This window comes from Aptenodytes patagonicus, chromosome 20 (assembly GCF_965638725.1).
Source record: "Aptenodytes patagonicus chromosome 20, bAptPat1.pri.cur, whole genome shotgun sequence".
Classification (NCBI taxonomy): domain Eukaryota; kingdom Metazoa; phylum Chordata; class Aves; order Sphenisciformes; family Spheniscidae; genus Aptenodytes; species Aptenodytes patagonicus.
The window spans coordinates 8,218,349-8,236,957 of record NC_134968.1 but is presented as its reverse complement, the minus strand read 5'-3'; the positions used below and the strand labels follow the sequence as shown (position 1 = coordinate 8,236,957).

Genomic DNA, 18,609 nt, shown 5'->3' with positions numbered 1-18,609 from the left:
GTGGCACACAGAGGGAAAACTGAAAACTGCCTCCTCGGTGTGGGCAATTTGAGCTTCAGTGTGTTAATGAGGGGGATGTGGGGATGTTCTTATGCTAACTGAGTCTGATGTATGCTCTCCCTGTGTGGAGCTAAACTGGAGAGACTTTACACTGTGTGTGTGCACACAAAGCCCCCCTGTGTGGAAGTACAGTGGTGGCTGTGAGGGGGGGAAGGAAATCAGGAGCACAAACTGTAAGTACCTACCAGGTGGGTGGAGAGGAAACAGTGTCAGGCAATTGTGTATGGCGTGCAGTGAGACAGCAAGGTGAGAGCTGTTCGTCCACACTTCTCCTGACATCACGGCATCCAGAGCTCCGCCAATAAATCAGCCGCTTTCCAATGTTCTCCCTCAGCCAAGGGGACCATGGCTTCCTCTGGAGGATGGTGCATGAAGAGATGTCATTTGGATCATTTCCATTGGCTGAGCTGGTGAGTGAAGCCTGCCCAAGACCTCTAGCATAGACTTCCAATGCCTTGCACTTTTAAGGAGAGCCAGATTAAGGGGGAATTCTCTGCTCTTTAGCCACATGAGATTTCTGGTATGTAAATTCCTAAGGAGGGAAGAAAGGAGGGAAAGGGATCCTTCAGATGGTGGTTCAGCCCCATCTGTCTTAGATACCCACCTGAGGATGAGATCGGTTCTCCCCTAGAGAAGTGATCAAGAATCCTCCCTTGTCCGCAGGGAGGGCATAGATGAAACCCCTCAGTTCAGCCGGCTTCTCAGCAGAGCTACCTTGGGGGGGATCCAGCTCAGAGAATTTTGCCTTCAATCGCTGAGGCATGGATACCTCTGCCCAAGCTGAGACGCCCGACTTATCCATCTGAGCTGCTCGCTAGTCTCCTGCCTTAGTCCTCAGAGACAACCTGGCACTTCTAGAGGGCTTTTAGCCATGTATATGAGGCAAGATGAGCCATGACTCTCCCGGGTGCCTTTTCTCCATCCAAAGAAGAGGGGCAAGCTGAGGAGCTGAGATAAGAGTATTTCGTCATACATCTTCCAACTTGGTCAGCAGAAGTCCTTCCCCTGACTCTGAGATGGCAAAATTTACAAAGAGGAGAGTCTCACCTCTATTAGCTATGCTGAGAAGCAGACGTCAGTGGAGGAAATGGAGGTATTTGCAAAAGCTTCCTGTGCTGAGACGTGGAAGAAAGCAAATATAAGACCACGAGTCCTTGAGTAATGACTGTCATGCTAGCCTGCCGCCCTGTGCTGCTGCCGTCTCAGTTGGAAACCCTTGTGATCAACTGAAGAGGTGAGAAAACATCTTCCAGCGCCATGTTGTCATGCCAGTTTTCTGTTCCCTTGGTCTCATTTGCTGAGATTGCAACTCAGTATTTCCTGCCTTGAAGAGCGCAGGTATGTTATTCCCTTCCTCTGCAACAGCCTTTCACGTAGCTGGAGACCCTCAGCCTGCCATCCACAGTTTCCTAAATGGGATTTTCATCTCGTGGAAGCAACTGCATTCACCATGTTCTAAAGGAGATGCCTGTGCTTGATCCAATAAATAATTCTCTATGTTCATTTGATGGTGTAGGCCTGACCTTCAGGGTCAGATCTAGTTGTCCAAACGCATTTCTGCAGCAAAGGATTTCCATGACAATTTTAACTTAGGGTAGATGCTGTTTTCCCATATTTCTGCACCAACTACTTTTTCAGGGATGATGGCTTTGTTTCACTACTAGTAGCATCTGAAGGACCAGCACAGGCACGCAAACTCTCACAGAAACTTTCCTGTCTTTGCAGATGGATCTCAACACTTGGGGGCACATGGCAAATGGGACGAGTGCGGAAGAATTTGTCCTTCTTGGCTTTCCATGCACGTGGCATTCCCGGGTCTCCCTTGTGGTGGTATTTGCACTGACGTACTCCCTGACAGTAACAGGCAATGCGTCCAGCATAGCCCTCGTGTGGATGAACAGCAACCTCCGTAGCCCAATGTACTTTTTCCTCTGTAATCTCTCCTTTCTGGTGATCTGGTACACTACGGGTGTTGGTCCCAAAGCCATAGGAGTCATGCAGGGGACTAGCCAGACCACCTCCTTCAGTGTCTGCATCCTCCAGTTGTCCTTTCTTCTCTCCCTAGGCTCCACTGAGTGTTTTATCCTTTCTGTCATGGGCTACGACTGCTACAGAGCCATACGCTACCCCTTGAGATACAGCTCCGTCATGAACAGTGTCCTCTCTGCTCGGCTGGCGCTCAGCTCCCGGCTGGGAGGCTTTCTGGCCATCTCACTGCTGGCCTTTCTGACATCCAGGCTGATGTTCTGTGGGCCAGATGTCATCAATCATTTCCCCTGCAATATAGATTCCTGCCTTGCCCTCTCCTGCAGTGACACGTGGCCCGTGGAGCTAGCGACCTTCCTTGTCTCCGTAATTATTGTGGTGGCCTCCTGTGTGCTCACCCTGGTCTCCTACATGTCCATCCCCTCTTCCATGCTGAGAATCCAGTCAGCCCATGGCCAGAAGAAGGACTTTTCCATTTGCTCTGCCCATCTCGGTGTCATCGCGATCTGGTATGGCTCCACCATGTTCCTGTATGTCAAGCCATCGGCCCAGACTCCCTGGATCTGAACAAACTCATCAATACCTTTAACAGAGTTGTAACTTCTTTGTTGAACCCCTTCATTTACACACTCAGGAACAAGGAAGTGAAGCAAGCTCTGGGGTGGGCTTTCCAGAACAAATGAAGTGGCTTTTCAACGGGCCTCAGTGGGAGCAAAGAGATTCACCCCCTCCCTCCCACGACTTCTGCCCTGCAGAAGTTCCTCACCGAAGTGTAAGTGCACCTGGGCATCACAGGGAGTGAGAAGCCACTGGTTCCCCAGTGAGCTCATCTCACTCACCTTACAGCCGTCTTAGGCTGGGCTGAGCCTCCATTCTAAAGCTCCCACCTCTGTTCACTCCTGGGTAAATTCAGAATGCCTCACAGTGCTCTAAAGCCCAGCGCTCGGAAAGGGTCACAAACCCCATCCGCAAGCAGTTCTCCGACAGAACACTGGAGGAGTGGTCCTCCCACAGGATGGTCTTCCGGTTTGCCAAGTGCTTCATTTTGTCAGGGATTCACCTGAATCCCCTAAAGAAGTCCCAGCAGCTGGCTCACTGCTTTAGGAAATGGACATGTATTTCTCCATTTAGTCTGACATGTTCTGGATGCATCTATGCCCCATTCTTGCAGCTGTTCCACAGAATCATGCTCTGGTTCAAGATAGAATTTGGCAATGTCTGGTATCTCTACCTATAGCCATTATTCCTAGCATAAGACACCCAAGAAAACTTACACTCCCCTTCCTTCCCTCTATCCAGTGTCTGAATGTACTTTTTTATTTCTAATTAAAAATATGCAAATCACTATGCTTCCTGCTAGATGTGTCAGGGCATTCCCACATCTACAGCCCCACATCAGGTTTCAACAGTCCATCGTTCCACCCATTTTGGGCTTTGTTGTGGAAACACCTTAGTGTGATTGGCAAAGTCCCCAAACTGCAGAGCTGAGAAAGGCTGGCTGGGTAGGAAGTCTCTCTTTACACTCACTGGGAGGACATTAGCACTTCCAAAGGGCACCTGATCTTCCCCTTCCAATTTTCATTTCAGAACAGACGAATCACGTTCTCAAAGCTCTTCTTTCTGCACACTGACAAAGGGAGTCCACGTGAGCACTTCCTAAGGAGGAGGCATCAACACGGCAGATATACACTTTTATGAACAGTGTGGGGTTGATTTCACCTGAGTGTAGAGCTCTCCAGGTGAGATGATTGAGTCCGGACTGAACATCTCCTCTTCCCTTCTGGAAGCAGTGGCGCCTCTGGAGGTGATTCTCCTGTGTCCACCTGTGCTGGGCACTTGGCTCTTAGACCTGCAGCCAGGCCCAGGCAGCAGTGCCCAAGGACAGGCTGATGCCCACCCTTCTCAGCTGTGCTCTCTTTCTCAGTGGCACTTGGGAAAATCCCTGGGACAGCCCGCCGAGGCTGGAGAAAGGGCCTGAGCCTGGATCTGTCCTCAGGTAGCCATCACTGCTTGTCATTCCTTGCTTTGGGGGAGAATTGTGTCTGTGGAGCGCTGAAGCCCCCTGCAGCCCTGGAGAGCAACCAAAAGCAGGACCTGAAATGTCCAAGGGACCCGAGACACAGCGGAGTGCAGGACACTCAGGGCTGCCGTCAATTCCCCATCAACGCTGCCTAGCGCCCTCTGAGATAAATAGGGGCATGCAAAGCCTCCAACAGGGCTGGCAGAGCAGACCCACGTCACTTGGGAGAGGCAGGTCATCCTGGAAGAGCAGTGGGACAACAGCCGGGTACCCTAGGCTTTCTCAGGTGAAGTGGATGATGCTTCATGAGCAACAGGCTCCAATTGATAGGGTGGGATCCAGCTGGAAAGCCAGGGCCCTCCAGCTGAGCTTCCACATGCAGTGCTGGGGTGGGATTGCCTGAGAACAGGTCCCCAGAACCATTCCTGTTGCCTATGGGAGGAAACAAGATCACAGAGATGTGGTTACCAGCTGTTGGACAGAGAAACCAGCATGGACTCAGGGCCACAGGGGTTCCTCCCAGCCGAGCACTGGCGATTCCCCTGAGAAGGAGAAGAGACGTGAAAAAGAGTGGGACCACTCTCTGGCAGTGCATGAGTGCGGGAAGGGTTTGAACAGACAATCTTGTCCAGCGTCTGGCTGATGGGTCTTTTTCACTTGCTGAGGGTTTAGCTGACACCCAGATGCGGGGCAAGGAAGGGCTCTTCCCTTCTTGGGCTACTATGGCCACGTGGCAAAACCATAAGAGCAGTTGTGCCTCCTACCACAAGCTTCGTTCTCCAGCTGTGGCCATCGGTGGAGGCACAGGGAAAGGGAACAAGAAGACAAGCTGATGGGTTACTTGTCCTGAGCACTCGCTCCAGTGTACCAGCTATTTTAAGCAGAGGGCATTTACAAGCCTGGTTTGGCTTGTGTATGGTTCAGCCTCCAACGGGTCTGCCTCAAGTCAGGTTCCTTGGACTCTTTTCATCACCAAAGACCCTGGATCTAGATACAGCTGTAAAATTCATGCTGGCATGTGCTTCACAGCCTCAGCCTCACCACAGCCCCCAGGTGCTGCTGCTGGGCAGGCTGGGCTCAGAGCTACATGCAAGCAGTGGCGGGGAGGGAACCGTTCCTCAGAGCACCCCCCACGTTTCTGTGCACTGCTGCAAGCTGTGGGCACCAGTGTGGGCTCAGTGCACAGAAATAGGCAGCGCTGTCCTGGAGCTCGGCATCCCGCACATGCAGAAGCACCTGGGAGGCCTCTGCAGACAGCACGGAGGAGAACCTCCCTGAATCATCGCGAGCTTTGTACTTGTTCACCCACAGCAGCATCTGAGGGGACTGGTTTGGGAGCTGCTGGTACCAGTAGACGTAGGGACTGGAACTGCTGGTGGAGAAATTGCAGTGCAGCGTTGTGTTGTGTCCTGCCTGGATGGTCCTTTCTGCTGGGAGCTGGAGCACAGAGTCCTTCTGCGCATGACCTGTAAAGCCAGAAAGAGCTTTCAGCTTTGCTTGCCTGTGTAGCTGTCCGTCTATCACTTCATCAGCTTGCTCACTGTCCCCACTTTCCAGCTCACTTTTCCTAGCCTCTGAAAGGCTGAGCTGTTTGTCCCTGCACGCTTCTTTCTGCAGGATCTTGCCACTCCTCACACCCCAGATCATCCTGCTTTTCAGCAATACTCACTGGTCTTTCAGTCCGCTGGTTCTCTCCATATCTGCCTCTGAGCTATGTTAACTGCTGGTCTCTCCTTCAGCAGCAGCAGACATGAGCTGTAGATTTATCCAATACATCTCGGAGAGAAGCTCCTATACGCTGCATCGCTCCGTTCCCTAACATCTTTCCCTCTTTCAGGCTTTATTTATACTAGTAGCACATTCAGAAATGCTCAGTACCTGCAAATTTAAGGTGAGTTCTTATTCCTCCTTTGATGCCCATTGCTCCTGACATGTCCCAGATTATTTGCTGCACCTGTCTGCAGCCCCTGCTCTCCCTACAGAAACACTCCCAGATCCCCCAGGGAGTCAGGACTCACGTCTCCTCCCTTCCACCACCAGCGGCGCAAGCTCTTGCCTCATTCTCCCCAGCCTGAAAGTCACATCTCACCAAAGTCTGCCAGTCCCACCAGCGCTGCCAGGAAAATCAGGACCAGGTCACGCTCTCCCTTCATGGGGTGCCCAGGGACCTGCCAGCGTGAGGGACCCGATGCTTGCAACTTCACCTCTTCTTCTGCCTCTGCCAGATCAAAGAGGCCTCCAAACCACAGCTCAGAGGGTGGAGCAAAACTCTCTCCCTGCTGCTCCAGGCAGGCCTCTTTGGGTCTGTCCCTCAACCTCGACCGCAAGAAGGCTCTCTAGAGCCTCATGGTTTAAGTACTGTCCATCAGAGGGAAAGGCATCCCTTCCAAACTTCTCCTGACATCAACCACCCAGCCAGCTGCACAGGCCTGCACCCAGCTCTGCAGGAGATGGAGAAGGCACCCCTGTACCCACCCATGTCCACCCTGTCCCTGGGACTGTCTGGATGGAGAGAGGACACACTGAAGTGCCTGGACCCTGGTGTCGCACACCCTCCGCCTTCGCCTCTGGCCATGGAGGAAGCGCCTGAAGAGAAACATCTCTGTAAAGAGCATCTGCTGCAGAAACCAGCCGCACAGGGACAGACACACTCCCGCACTCTGGCAGGGGGAGGACACGGCAACACAGCTCTGCGTTGTACAGGTAGTCCCTCCGTGTCCCTTCACCTGCCCACATTACCCACAACCTCCAGCTGCTTGTCCCACCCTGGGCCCCAGAACCCCAATACCCAGGCAAGCCAAAGGCCTACTTGATTTTAATGTCTTCCGATGTCTGCTGCCTGGAGCAGGGCTCCTCTGCCACTTCTCACCCAGGGCCCTTTGCTCACACCGTTGGCAGGGACTGCAGGAAGCAGGTTATTAGCATAGCAGCCCTCATTCACAACCCCGCTCCCACAAGGCCTTCGGGGTCCTGTTGTTGAGTCGAGGCCATGGCAGAAGGACGGTGGGCTGCCCTCTGCTCTCCAATGACTGCAGACCTGCCAGGAGTTCCCTTGTAGTACAACCATAGCTGCCACAACAGTCCCCAGCTGAGGCAGGGAAGAGGGCCCAACCTTTCCTCTCTGCCTCTGAAGCCTGCGAACATGGACTTTCACAGCTGTGTCAGCTCCTACAGCCACACAGGCCTCTCTGGGGACTGGCTAGGCCCAGGACCCCATGCCCAGAGGCCTCTTTCCAGCTCTCACTCACCTCAGACCTTCAGCCCCGCAGGGCAACTTAGCTGATCTCTTTGTGGCTCACTCCTGAGGTCTGAGCTTGAGTCTCAGATGTGTCCTTCAACAAGTGCCCAGCTCAAGCTTCCCTCCTATCTCCTGGACTTCACTTCAACACCAAAGGCTCTCAGTCTGAGGTTAAGGGGAATCCTGTGCAACAAGCTCTATGTCCTGAACACCAGCCACTGTGGGATACACTTGAAGGCGTCTGTGACAATCAGTATCTCCTTCTCATGTTGGTGCCGAGGTGGAGCTGCCAGCTCTACAGGATGCCTTTCCAACACCAGCAGGAGCGCCTTGGAAGCGGGCTGTGGAGCTGGAGGCTTCAGTTTGTAATTGTGTATCTGAGCCTATTTACAAGGTTACCGGCAAGAAACCACTTCTGCTTGTGGTTTCAAAGCAAAGGCTTGTATTCGCACTGTACCAGTTGGGTCTTTCTGTTCTAACAGGGCCCGGCTACGTCAGTGGGGTGGAAGAGATCCCCAGCCCCTGCCCGTTGAGCAGCAGCAGTGCCCGGTTCGTGCGGCAGGACCGAGGGCTGCCCGGCTGCCCGTGGGCAGGAGGGTCTCTGCTGCCCGCCTCCCCGTGCAGAGCCAGCAGGGCCGGCGGCTGCAACCGCTCCTTCCTGGGCACCGCCGGACACCGCCACCGCTCCTGTCGCGATTCATTCCGCGCCACCGCCACTGTGGCGGGGGATTTCAGCCTGCCTCCCGGTGGGAGTGCGGGGGTGATCGGGGGGGGGAGGGGCGGGAGAAGGTTTCTGCCCGGTGGGCAGCTCCGGAGCCGCGTCGGGGGGACCTCCCGGGGCTGCGGGGCCTCGGCGGGCCCGGTGCTGGTGCCAGTACCGATGCCGGTGCCGGTGCCAGGGTCGATGCTGAAGCCGGTGCCGGTGCCGGTGGGGCGGGGGAACCGCCCCGCGGGCCGGGGCCGGGCGGGGCCGGGCGGGGCCGGGCGGGGCGAGGCGGCCCCGGCGGGCCGAGCGGCAGCGCCCCCTGGCGGGCCCGGCCGGGGCTGTCCCCCCGCCCCCGACACACGCGCCCGGCCCCGCCCGCGGCGGTTCGTGCCCGGCCGCAGCCCCGGCTCCTCTCTCCGTGTCTCCCAGGGCGCAGTAATACACCGCCGCGTCCCCGCGCCGGGGCCGGGCGAGCCGCAGGGCGCTGGACCGGCGGTCTGCCGCCACCGACAGCCGCCCCGGAGGGTCCTGCAGCTCTTTGGTGCCTTTGTGACCGCTCACGATGAATGCGGGGCCTCGGCCCGGGAGCTGACGGTACCAGTAGATGTAGTCGGTGATCTGTATGTTGGGGTGTGAGCAGTTGATGCTGATGCCGGTGCCCTCAGTGGTCTCTGCCGACGGCTCCTGCTGCACCTGGGCTCTGACTGCAGCCACTGCCAAGAAAGGAGAAAGAAGGGCCAAAGATCACCAAAGGTCGCCCAGCTCTGGTGGCTCTTTTCCCAGAGAAACAGTCAGGAACAGTGGCAGTGAGACAGAGCCAGACTGGAACGGACGGGGCCATGTACCAGTCAACAGGGATGGAGAGTGATCCTGGTGCGGGTGTGTGGAGCGAGGGGAGAAGTCTGGGAGGGAATTTGAAATTGATGCATGCAGAGATAGAGTGAAAGTCAGGTGCATGGATGGTGAGAGGGAGAGGGGACAGGAGAGTTGGGTGCGTTACAGTGAAGGATGGAGGGCTGAATTCAGAAGAAGAATAAATGCTGAATGCACAGGGCGATGAGTGGATGTATGGCACGGTGTAGTAAAGCAAACTTGTGCCTACAGATATGAAGAAAGCAGAGGGAGAGATGAGAGAGGGCTCTCAGAGTAGGAAGAAGGCTTAGGGATGGTAGATGCATGGAGAGATGGGTCAAAAGGTGGGTGGATGAATGGATAAAGAGCAGAGAGGGAGAGGAGGTGTTAGAGTGAAGGACAGAGGGCTGTATTCAGGGCAGTAAGAACTGCGGAATGCACAGGGGAAGGAGAGGGTGCATGGAAAGACAGGCGTGAATGCAAGCGGGCTCGTACCAACAGGGATGGTGAAGTAAGAGGGAGAATAGGAAGAGAGGACTCGGAGGGTTCGGAAAGGGGGACGAGAGATGGCAGAGAGGCAGGGAGGGGGAAAGATGCCTTGAAGAACGAGAGGGAAGAGCTGGCGCTGGGCTCCCCGGGAAAGACCCCGGGCCCAGCCCCGGCCCCCGCCGCCAGCCCCGCGCACCCAGGAGCACCGCGGCCAGCCCCGCCAGCCCTGCGCCCCGGCACCGCCGCATGCCGCCGCTCCGCCGCCCGCGCCTCGCTGCCCCCCGCCAGCCCCGGCTCTCTGCTCCGGCACCGCCGCCTCCTCTCCTCTCCTCTCCGCCGCCGCCAGCTCCGCCCCGGGGCTGAGCCCTGCGCCGGCACCGCCCGGGGTCTCGCCCGGGCTAAGAGTGCTCGGTGGCTCTGCAGGGCCACAAGCTGCTGTCCTGGGAAGTGGACTGTTCCCCTCCTCCAGCCAGGGCTCCCCAGCAAGAACAAGCGTGCACAGTGCCCGCTGCAGCCGGGGACAGCTGCAGGGCCCCGACCCAGGAGATGGACCAGCTTCCCATGGCTGTCTCCCAGCTCAGGGGCTGGAAACAGCAGCCACTGATTCCCTGCGGATGGCAGCGAGGAGGCTGAGAGCCTCCCTTCAGCTGCCCCTCCGCAGTCCCAGCACAATGGCTAAGAGTTGTGCTGTGGCAGAGGGGGTATGAGGACAAGTGTGCCCGTGGGCGTGCAGGGGTCAGGGAGGGCCGGGAAGCGGGGGGAATCCCAGAGTCAGAATGTAGGTGAGAAGGGACCTCCAGAGGTCCCCTCCCTCTAGATCAACCCCCGCTTGGAACAGTTCCCATTAGATCAGGCTGCTCCAGGATGGAGATTGCAGAAACTCCCAGGGCAATCCATTCCAGCTCTCACTTTTTCTTTTAGCCCGTTGCTTAACTAGAACTCCCCATGTTCCAGCAGCTGTTCATTGCCTCTACTCCTGTCACAGAGCACTTCCACAGTCTGGTCCATCTTCTCTGTTTCCTTTGAACAAGTAGTTCCTGGACCTGCTGGGAACAATTTGGCTAACAGAGATCAGTGTACCTATCGCCTGTGTACACCCTGTGGTTGGGTGTCATCCCCAAACCTGCAGGAAGTGCCGACCTTCCCACTACTCGTGGCGTTCATGAAAACATTGGAGTATTGGTCCTATTCGCCATTTCAGCGAAGCCACCGAGGCGAAGGGCTCCCGAGCGGAGGATCGCGACGGGGGACCCTTCCTGAAGCGGCAAAAACCGCGGCCAAACCCGCGAAAAAGCAAAAGCGCAGGGAGCGAGAGGGAGCCCCAGCCCCCCCATTCCCCGAGCCGGAGGAGGGCGTTCCTGACGAGCGGCAGCTCTGACTCAGCGTGGGCGGGGACAAGAGGGGCGGCGGCCTAACCCTGTCACTTAGAAGAGCAGCCCCCAGGGAGCGCGAGCGACCCGGAGCGCGGCGAACAGGACGTGGCGCGTCAGAAGGACGTGGCGCGGCAGTTCGCGCAGGGAAGGCGAGCGGGCAAGGCGCAGCCCCGCTCCCGGCTCCAGAGGCCAACTCAATTGGTAATCGTAGGCTACCGAGAAGAGGACCGGCTATGGTTTCCACTCAGCCGAAAGCCGTCGCCAGAAGGAATGTGGCGACCCAGACGGAGCTCACACGCAAGCATACAGCTGTCCAGGTCTCTGGCTGCAGGGAGTGCCTGAGCCTGTCAGCTGTACCGGAGGGCGGCAGAGACACCACCTGTGTGCGGTGTGACCAGGTGGATGATCTGCTCGGCCTGGTGGCAGAGCTGAAGGAGGAGGTGGAAAGGTTGAGGAGTATCCGGGAGTGTGAGAGGGAGATAGATTGGTGGAGCTGCACCCTACCGTCCCTGAGGCAGAGGCAGCAGAAGGAGGCTCCACGAGAAGCAGAGGATCCCCTGCCTTCTTGCCACCATGTAGAAAGAGGGGACCTAAGCGACGGGGGGGGATGGAAACGGGTCCCTGCTCGGCGTGCCAGGTGAACCCCCGCCCGGCCTCCCTCACCTTCCCGGTTGCCTTTACACAACAGATATGGGGCCCTGGAACTTGAGGGTGAGGCAAGCGAGGATGTAGACGAAGGTCCATCCGGGGGGTTGCCTAGGGTGAGGCAGTCAGCCCCACGCATTATGACTGCCGCTGCTAAGAAAAAAAGGAGGGTAATTGTCGTAGGCGATTCCCTTCTGAGGGGAACAGAGGGCCCGATATGCCGACCGGACCCATCCCACAGGGAAGTCTGCTGCCTCCCTGGGGCCCGGGTCAGAGACATCACTAGGAAGCTCCCTGGTTTAGTACGGCCTTCTGATTACTACCCGCTGCTGGTTATAGAGGCTGGCAGTGATGAGGTTGCAGAGAGAAGTCCTGCAGCGATCAAAAGGGACTTCAGGGCACTGGGGCGACTGGTTCAAGGATCGGGAGCACAGGTAGTGTTTTCCTCTATCCCTGCAGTGGCAGGGAAGGATACCGAAAGGAGCAGGAAAACACACCTGATCAACGCGTGGCTCAGGGGCTGGTGCCATCGGAGGAATTTTGGCTTTTTTGATCATGGGGAGGTTTACATGGCACCGGGCCTGCTGGTGACAGACGGAGTCCAGCTGTCTCACAAGGGAAAAAGGATCATGGCTCATGAATTGGCAGGGCTCATTGAGAGGGCTTTAAACTAGGTTTGAAGGGGGAAGGGGATAAAACCAGGCTCGCTAGAGATGAGCCGAGGGGTGGCGTGCCGATGCCGGGGGCGAAATCGACAGCCCAGCTCAAGTGCATATACACCAATGCACGCAGCATGGGCGGCAAGCAGGAGGAGCTGGAAGCCATTGTGCAGCGGGAGAGATATGACTTAGTCGCCATCACAGAAACATGGTGGGGTGACTCTCATGACTGGAGTGCTGCAATGGATGGCTATAGACTCTTCAGAAGGGACAGGCGAGGAAGGAGAGGCGGTGGGGTGGCCCTGTATGTTAGGGAGTGTTTTGATTGTATAGAGCTCAACGATTGTGATGATGGTACGGTTGAGTGTCTATGGGTAAGGATGAGGGGGAAGGCCAACGAGGCAGATATCCTGCTGGGAGTCTGTTATAGGCCACCCAACCAGGATGAAGAGGCAGATGAAGCGTTCTATAAGCGGCTGGCAGAAGTCTCTCAATCGCTAACCCTTGTTCTTGTGGGGGACTTCAACTTCCCGGACATCTGCTGGAAATACAACACGGCAGAGAGGAAGCAGTCTAGGAGGTTCCTGGAGTGTGTGGAAGACAACTTCCTGACACAGCTGGTAAGTGAGCCTACCAGGGGAGGTGCCTTGCTCGACCTGCTGCTTACAAACAGAGAAGGACTGGTGGGAGATGTGGTGGTCGGAGGCCGTCTTGGGCTTAGCGACCATGAAATGATAGAATTCTCGCTTCTTGGTGAAGTAAGGAGGGGGGGCAGCAAAACCACAACCATGGACTTCCGGAGGGCGGACTTTGGCCTGTTCAGGACGTTGGTTGAGAGAGTCCCGAGGGAGACGGTCCTGAAGGGCAAAGGGGTCCAGGAAGGCTGGACGATCTTCAAGAAGGAAGTCTTAAAGGCACAGGAGCAGGCTGTCCCTGTACGCCGTAAGAAGAATGGGCGGGGAAGACGACCGGCCTGGCTGAACGGGGAGCTCTTGCTGGGACTCGGGAAAAAAAGGAGAGTTTACCGCTTGTGGAAGAAGGGGCAGGCGACTCAAGAACAGTACAGGGATCTCGTTAGGTCGTGCAGAGAAGAAATGAGAAAGGCAAAAGCCCAGCTAGAACGCAATCTGGCCGCTGTCGTTAAAGACAACAAAAAAAGTTTTTACAAATATATTAATGACAAGAAGAGAGCCAAGGAGAATCTCCATCCTTTATTGGATGCAGGAGGGAACATTGTCACTGAGGATGAGGAAAAGGCTGAGGTACTCAATGCCTTCTTTGCCTCAGTCTTTAACAGGCAGACCAGTTATCCTCAGGGTACTCGGCCCCCCGAGCTGGAAGATGGGGACGGCGAGCAGGATGAACCCCCTGTAATCCAAGAGGAAGCAGTCAATGACCTCCTACGCCACCTGGACACTCACAAGTCTATGGGGCCGGATGGGATCCACCCGAGAGTGCTGAGGGAGCTGGCGGAGGAGCTTGCCAAGCCACTCTCCATCATTTATCAGCAGTCCTTGTTAACGGGGGAGGTCCCGGATGACTGGAGGCTTGCCAATGTGACGCCCATCCACAAGAAGGGCCGGAAGGAGGATCCGGGGAACTACAGGCCTGTCAGCCTGACCTCGGTGCCAGGGAAGATTATGGAGCGGTTCATCTTGAGGGCGCTCACAAGGCATGAGCGGGACAACCAGGGGATCCGGCCTAGCCAGCACGGGTTCATGAGAGGCAGGTCCTGCTTGACCAACCTGATCTCCTTCTATGACCAGGTGACCCACCTAGTGGATGAGGGAAAGGCTGTGGATGTGGTCTACCTGGACTTCAGCAAGGCCTTTGACACTGTCTCCCACAGCATTCTCCTAGAGAAGCTGGCGGCTCACGGCTTAGACAGGTGGACTCTGCGCTGGGTCAAAAACTGGCTGGACGGCCGGGCCCAGAGAGTTGTGGTGAATGGAGTTACATCCAGTTGGCGGTCGGTCACGAGCGGTGTTCCCCAGGGCTCAGTACTGGGGCCGGTCTTGTTTAATATCTTTATTGATGATCTGGATGAGGGGATTGAGTGCACCCTCAGTAAGTTTGCAGATGACACCAAGCTGGGCGGGAGTGTTGATCTGCTCGAGGGTAGGAAGGCTCTGCAGAGGGACCTGGACAGGCTGGATCGATGGGCCCAGGCCAACTGTATGAGATTCAACAAGGACAAGTGCCGGGTCCTGCACTTTGGCCACAACAACCCCATGCAGCGCTACAGGCTTGGGGAAGAGTGGCTGGAAAGCTGCCCAGCAGAGAAGGACCTGGGGGTGCTGGTTGACAGCCGGCTGAACATGAGCCGGCAGTGTGCCCAGGCGGCCAAGAAGGCCAATGGCATCCTGGCCTGTATCAGAACTAGTGTGGCCAGCAGGAGTAGGGAAGTGATCGTGCCCCTGTACTCGGCTCTGGTGAGGCCGCACCTCGAATACTGTGTTCAGTTTTGGGCCCCTCACTACAAGAATGACGTTGAGGTGCTGGAGCGTGTGCACAGAAGGGCAACGAGGCTGGTGAGGGGTCTGGAGAACAAGTCTTATGAGGAGCGGCTGAGGGAACTGGGGTTGTTTAGCCTGGAGAAGAGGAGGCTGAGGGGAGACCTCATCACTCTCTACAACTACCTGAAAGGAGGTTGTAGCGAGGTGGGTGTTGGTCTTTTCTCCGAAGTAACAAGTGATAGAACGAGAGGAAATGGCCTCAAGTTGCGGCAGGGGAGGTTTAGATTGGATGTAAGGAAAAATGTCTTTCCTGAAAGAGTGGTGAAACATTGGAACAGGCTGCCCAGGGAAGTGGTGGAGTCCCCATCCCTGGAGGTATTTAAAAGACGTGTAGATGAGGCGCTTAGGGACATGGTTTAGTGGGCATGGTGGTGTTGGGTTGACGGTTGGACTCGATGATCTTAGAGGTCTCTTCCAACCTCAATGATTCTATGATTCTATGATTCTACTGCTGATCCCTGAGAGACCCCGGTAGTAAGTGTCTGCCAGCTGGGCTTTGCACCACTGGTCACAACTTGTTGAGCCTCATAGTCCAGCCAATCTTCCACCCACCTTATTATCCTCTTACTGAAGCCATTCGTCTCCAATTTGGTCATAAAGGAAGTAGGAGAGAGGCTGTAAAGGTCTTGCTCAACTCTAGGTACACAACTCCCCTGCCCTTTCCTTGTTCACAGTGCCCGTTACCTCATGAGAAATCAACAAGGTTGGCCCTCAGCTACGCTAGAGCCTCAGCTCAGAAGCAGCTCCACAGAGAGGGAAATCGGCCCTGGCTGAGCTCTCCCAGAAGAGCTCCCTGGCAGCGTTGTCACTGAAGGTCACTAAAGAGAAGAGGGGAAGGCCTCGACTGCACTGTCTCCAAGTTGGACCTGAGCCCAGGCAGACAGAGATTCAGGAGGGGAGATGGGCTCAGGAACTTTACACACCATGGACAGCCCTTGTTGGAAGGAGGGTCTGTTCTGGACATGCCTGTGGGACAGCAGCAGGCTTTGGGAGATGTGGTCTTGAATCCAATGTCCCTTCCCTCCCAGAGGCAGTTGCTGGGCACTCAGACTGAGATTCTAATGCAGGGCATGAAGGTGTTTGTGGGCTGAAGTCCAAAGCAGTCATCAGTTCTTTGGATTTCCTTGTGAAAGCCACAGGGTCTGTCCTTCCACCCACCACACAGCAACATCAGGTTCCATGTGCCTTTCATTCAGTACCTGTTCGGTCCAAGGTCTCAGCCCCTGCCCAACATGTCACCAGGTTGATGGGCTGCACAAGTACATTTGGCATTGACATGGACATGAGAGAGGGTATCACCACCCTCATCACAAAAAATTTCTTCCTTACGTCCAACCTAAACCTACCCTCTTTCAGTTTAAAACCATTAGCCCTTGCCCTGTCCACACGGGGACCAATATTATTTGATATCTTCATTAGTATGAGAGACAGTGGGATTGAATGCATCCTCAGCAAGTTTGCAGATGATGCCAAGCTGAGAGGTGCAGTTGCTACTGATGAGGGAAGGGATGCCATCCAGAGGGACCTTGACATGCTTGAGGAGTGGGCCCATATGAACTTGATGAAGTTCAAGAAGACCAAGTGCAAGGTCCTGCCCCTGGCTTGGGGCAATCCCCAGTATCAGTACAGACAGGGGGATGAATTGATTGGAAGGAGCCCTGGGGAGAAGGACCTGGGGATACCGGTGGTTGAAAAATTGGACATGAGCCAGCAATGTGCGCTTGCTGCCCAGAAAGCCTGAGCTACATCCTGAGCGGTATCAAAAAAAGTGTGGCCAGCGGGTCAAGGGAGGTGATTCTCCCCTCTACTCCACTCTGGTGAGACCCCACCTGGCGTACTGAGCCCAGTTCTGGGGGTCCCAATAAAGAAAGACATGGACCTGTTAGAGCAGGCCCTTCAGGGGATGGCCAGAAAAATGTTCTGAGGACTGGAACACCTGTCTTATGAAGAAAGGCTGAGAGAGTTGGGCTTGTTCAGCCAGAGAGGCTGAAGGGAAGGCTCCAGGGAGACCTCACTGTGGTCTTTCAATATAGTAAGGGGGCTTATAAGAAAGAGGGAGAAAGACTTTTTACCAAGGCCTGTAGTGACAGGACAAGGAGTAATGGTCCATCAGAGCAGCACCTGCTGAGCTCACCAGCCAACAACGGAAAATCCTGACACAGGCGTGCTTTTTACACACACGGTACACATCTATTATGGCTGCCCGGTGGCTAACAACAGCAGCAGCTGATTTAGCCTGAGCAATGCTGCAGCTGCTTTCGGAGAAGATTTCTAACAAACCCGTCTGGCTGGCACCTTGCTTCCTGATGCTGGACTTGCAGAGAATAGCTAGGAGCTGGACCCCTTCCAAGGGAGGCAGGTCACAGTTAGGGGGAACTGAATAGGAGTCTCTCAGGCCAGGTGAGGACCCTCGGAAAATGCCAGCCCTGCTGGGAGGCTCTCCGGGCACAAGGCTTGTCCTCCTGGTGCCTCTGCAGTGCTGGGCACAGCCTCCTGCCACCGCTCTTCTTCCTCTGGAGACTGCCCCAGTGCTAAAAGCAGATGCGGAGACAGACTTCTCAGCAGTGCAGCTCCATGAGCTCTAATGAGCCAGGTTAACTGACAGATGTCAGGGCTTGGCTCAGGCAGTTTGAAATCTCCTCCTGATGCCACTTGCTAATGAATATTTGTTTGGCTTTTGAAGAGAGGGTATTTCTCTTAAGGCAGCTTCACCAGGCCAGCTTCCTCTCTGGTGTCCCAGCCTCAGCATTTGCAGCTGCAGAGAATCTGGTTCACCCCAGACACACAACCCTTTGCTGCCATGTGAGCGTGTCAGGGCGGCACCTCTCCCTGCATTGAAGGTGGAACGGGTCCCAGACCTCCACAACCACCCTACGGCGATCACCAGGGATGGGCTGTGTCTTGTCAGACTTTGGGATTACTTTGACTTGTTAGGTGGGGAACCCCTGGACCTACAGCAACAGGGATGGTCTCTAGCTTTGACTTTGTCTCTCGTGCACACACTTTGCGCCTGAACAGGCTGAATGTCCAAACAAGACCCCGCAGCTTGGACCCCAACACACCTTCTCTCTTTCCTGTAATGAGAACACAATCGGTTGAACTCCTTCTGTCCAACCCACAAAAGCCCCAAAGCCCTCTGCTGTCATTAAACCCAACAGGGATGGCTGGTGCCTGATTTACCTTCTTAGCGCTGGGCTTTCAAGGACTTGCCTAAAGCTGTCAGGGGCACAGAGGCAGAGGGGTGGCCGGTGGAGTCCTGGTTCTGAGAGTGTGGGGAGAGGCTGTGCTTCCTCCTGTGCACGTGCATCTGCCTGTGCCTGTGGGCATATTTGTGCCTGTGTGCTTGCAGTTGTATGTTCCTCTGCAAATGCACGTGTGAGAGTGAGTGCCTGCCAGTGTGTGTGTGACAAGTGCATTTCTGTGTGTGCCTGTGCATGGGTGTGTGGACACACATGTTTTTGCAGGGGAGCAAGTAAGTGTGTGTGGTGTCGGTGTGCGTGTGTGTGTGTAGGCAAGCACATATATTTCTGTGTTTGTACACAAGGTTGCATATAGAATCATAGAATCATAGAATCATTGAGGTTGGAAAAGACCTCTAAGATCATCGAGTCCAACCGTCAACCCAACACCACCAGGCCCACTAAACCATGTCCCTAAGCGCCTCATCTACACGTCTTTTAAATACCTCCAGGGATGGGGACTCCACCACTTCCCTGGGCAGCCTGTTCCAATGTTTCACCACTCTTTCAGTAAAGAAATTTTTCCTTACATCCAATCTAAACCTCCCCTGCCGCAACTTGAGGCCATTTCCTCTCGTCCTATCGCTTGTTACTTCGGAGAAAAGACCAACACCCACCTCGCTACAACCTCCTTTCAGGTAGTTGTAGAGAGCGATGAGGTCTCCCCTCAGCCTCCTTTTCTCCAGGCTGAACAGTCCCAGTTCCCTCAGCCGCTCCTCATAAGACTTGTGCTCCAGACCCCTCACCAGCCTCGTTGCCCTTCTCTGGACACGCTCCAGCACCTCAACGTCCTTCTTGTAGTGAGGGGCCCAAAACTGAACACAGT

General features: G+C 55.5%; 1 protein-coding gene across 1 annotated transcript; it reads left to right on the top strand.

Moving 5' to 3' along the window:
• Positions 1-380: 380 nt before the first annotated feature.
• Positions 381-2,729, top strand: LOC143169556 (olfactory receptor 6F1-like). The gene is given in 3 exon segments (XM_076357001.1): positions 381-470; positions 1,786-2,596; positions 2,599-2,729. Coding segments are annotated over 3 exon segments (1,032 nt in total).
• Positions 2,730-18,609: the final 15,880 nt, after the last annotated feature.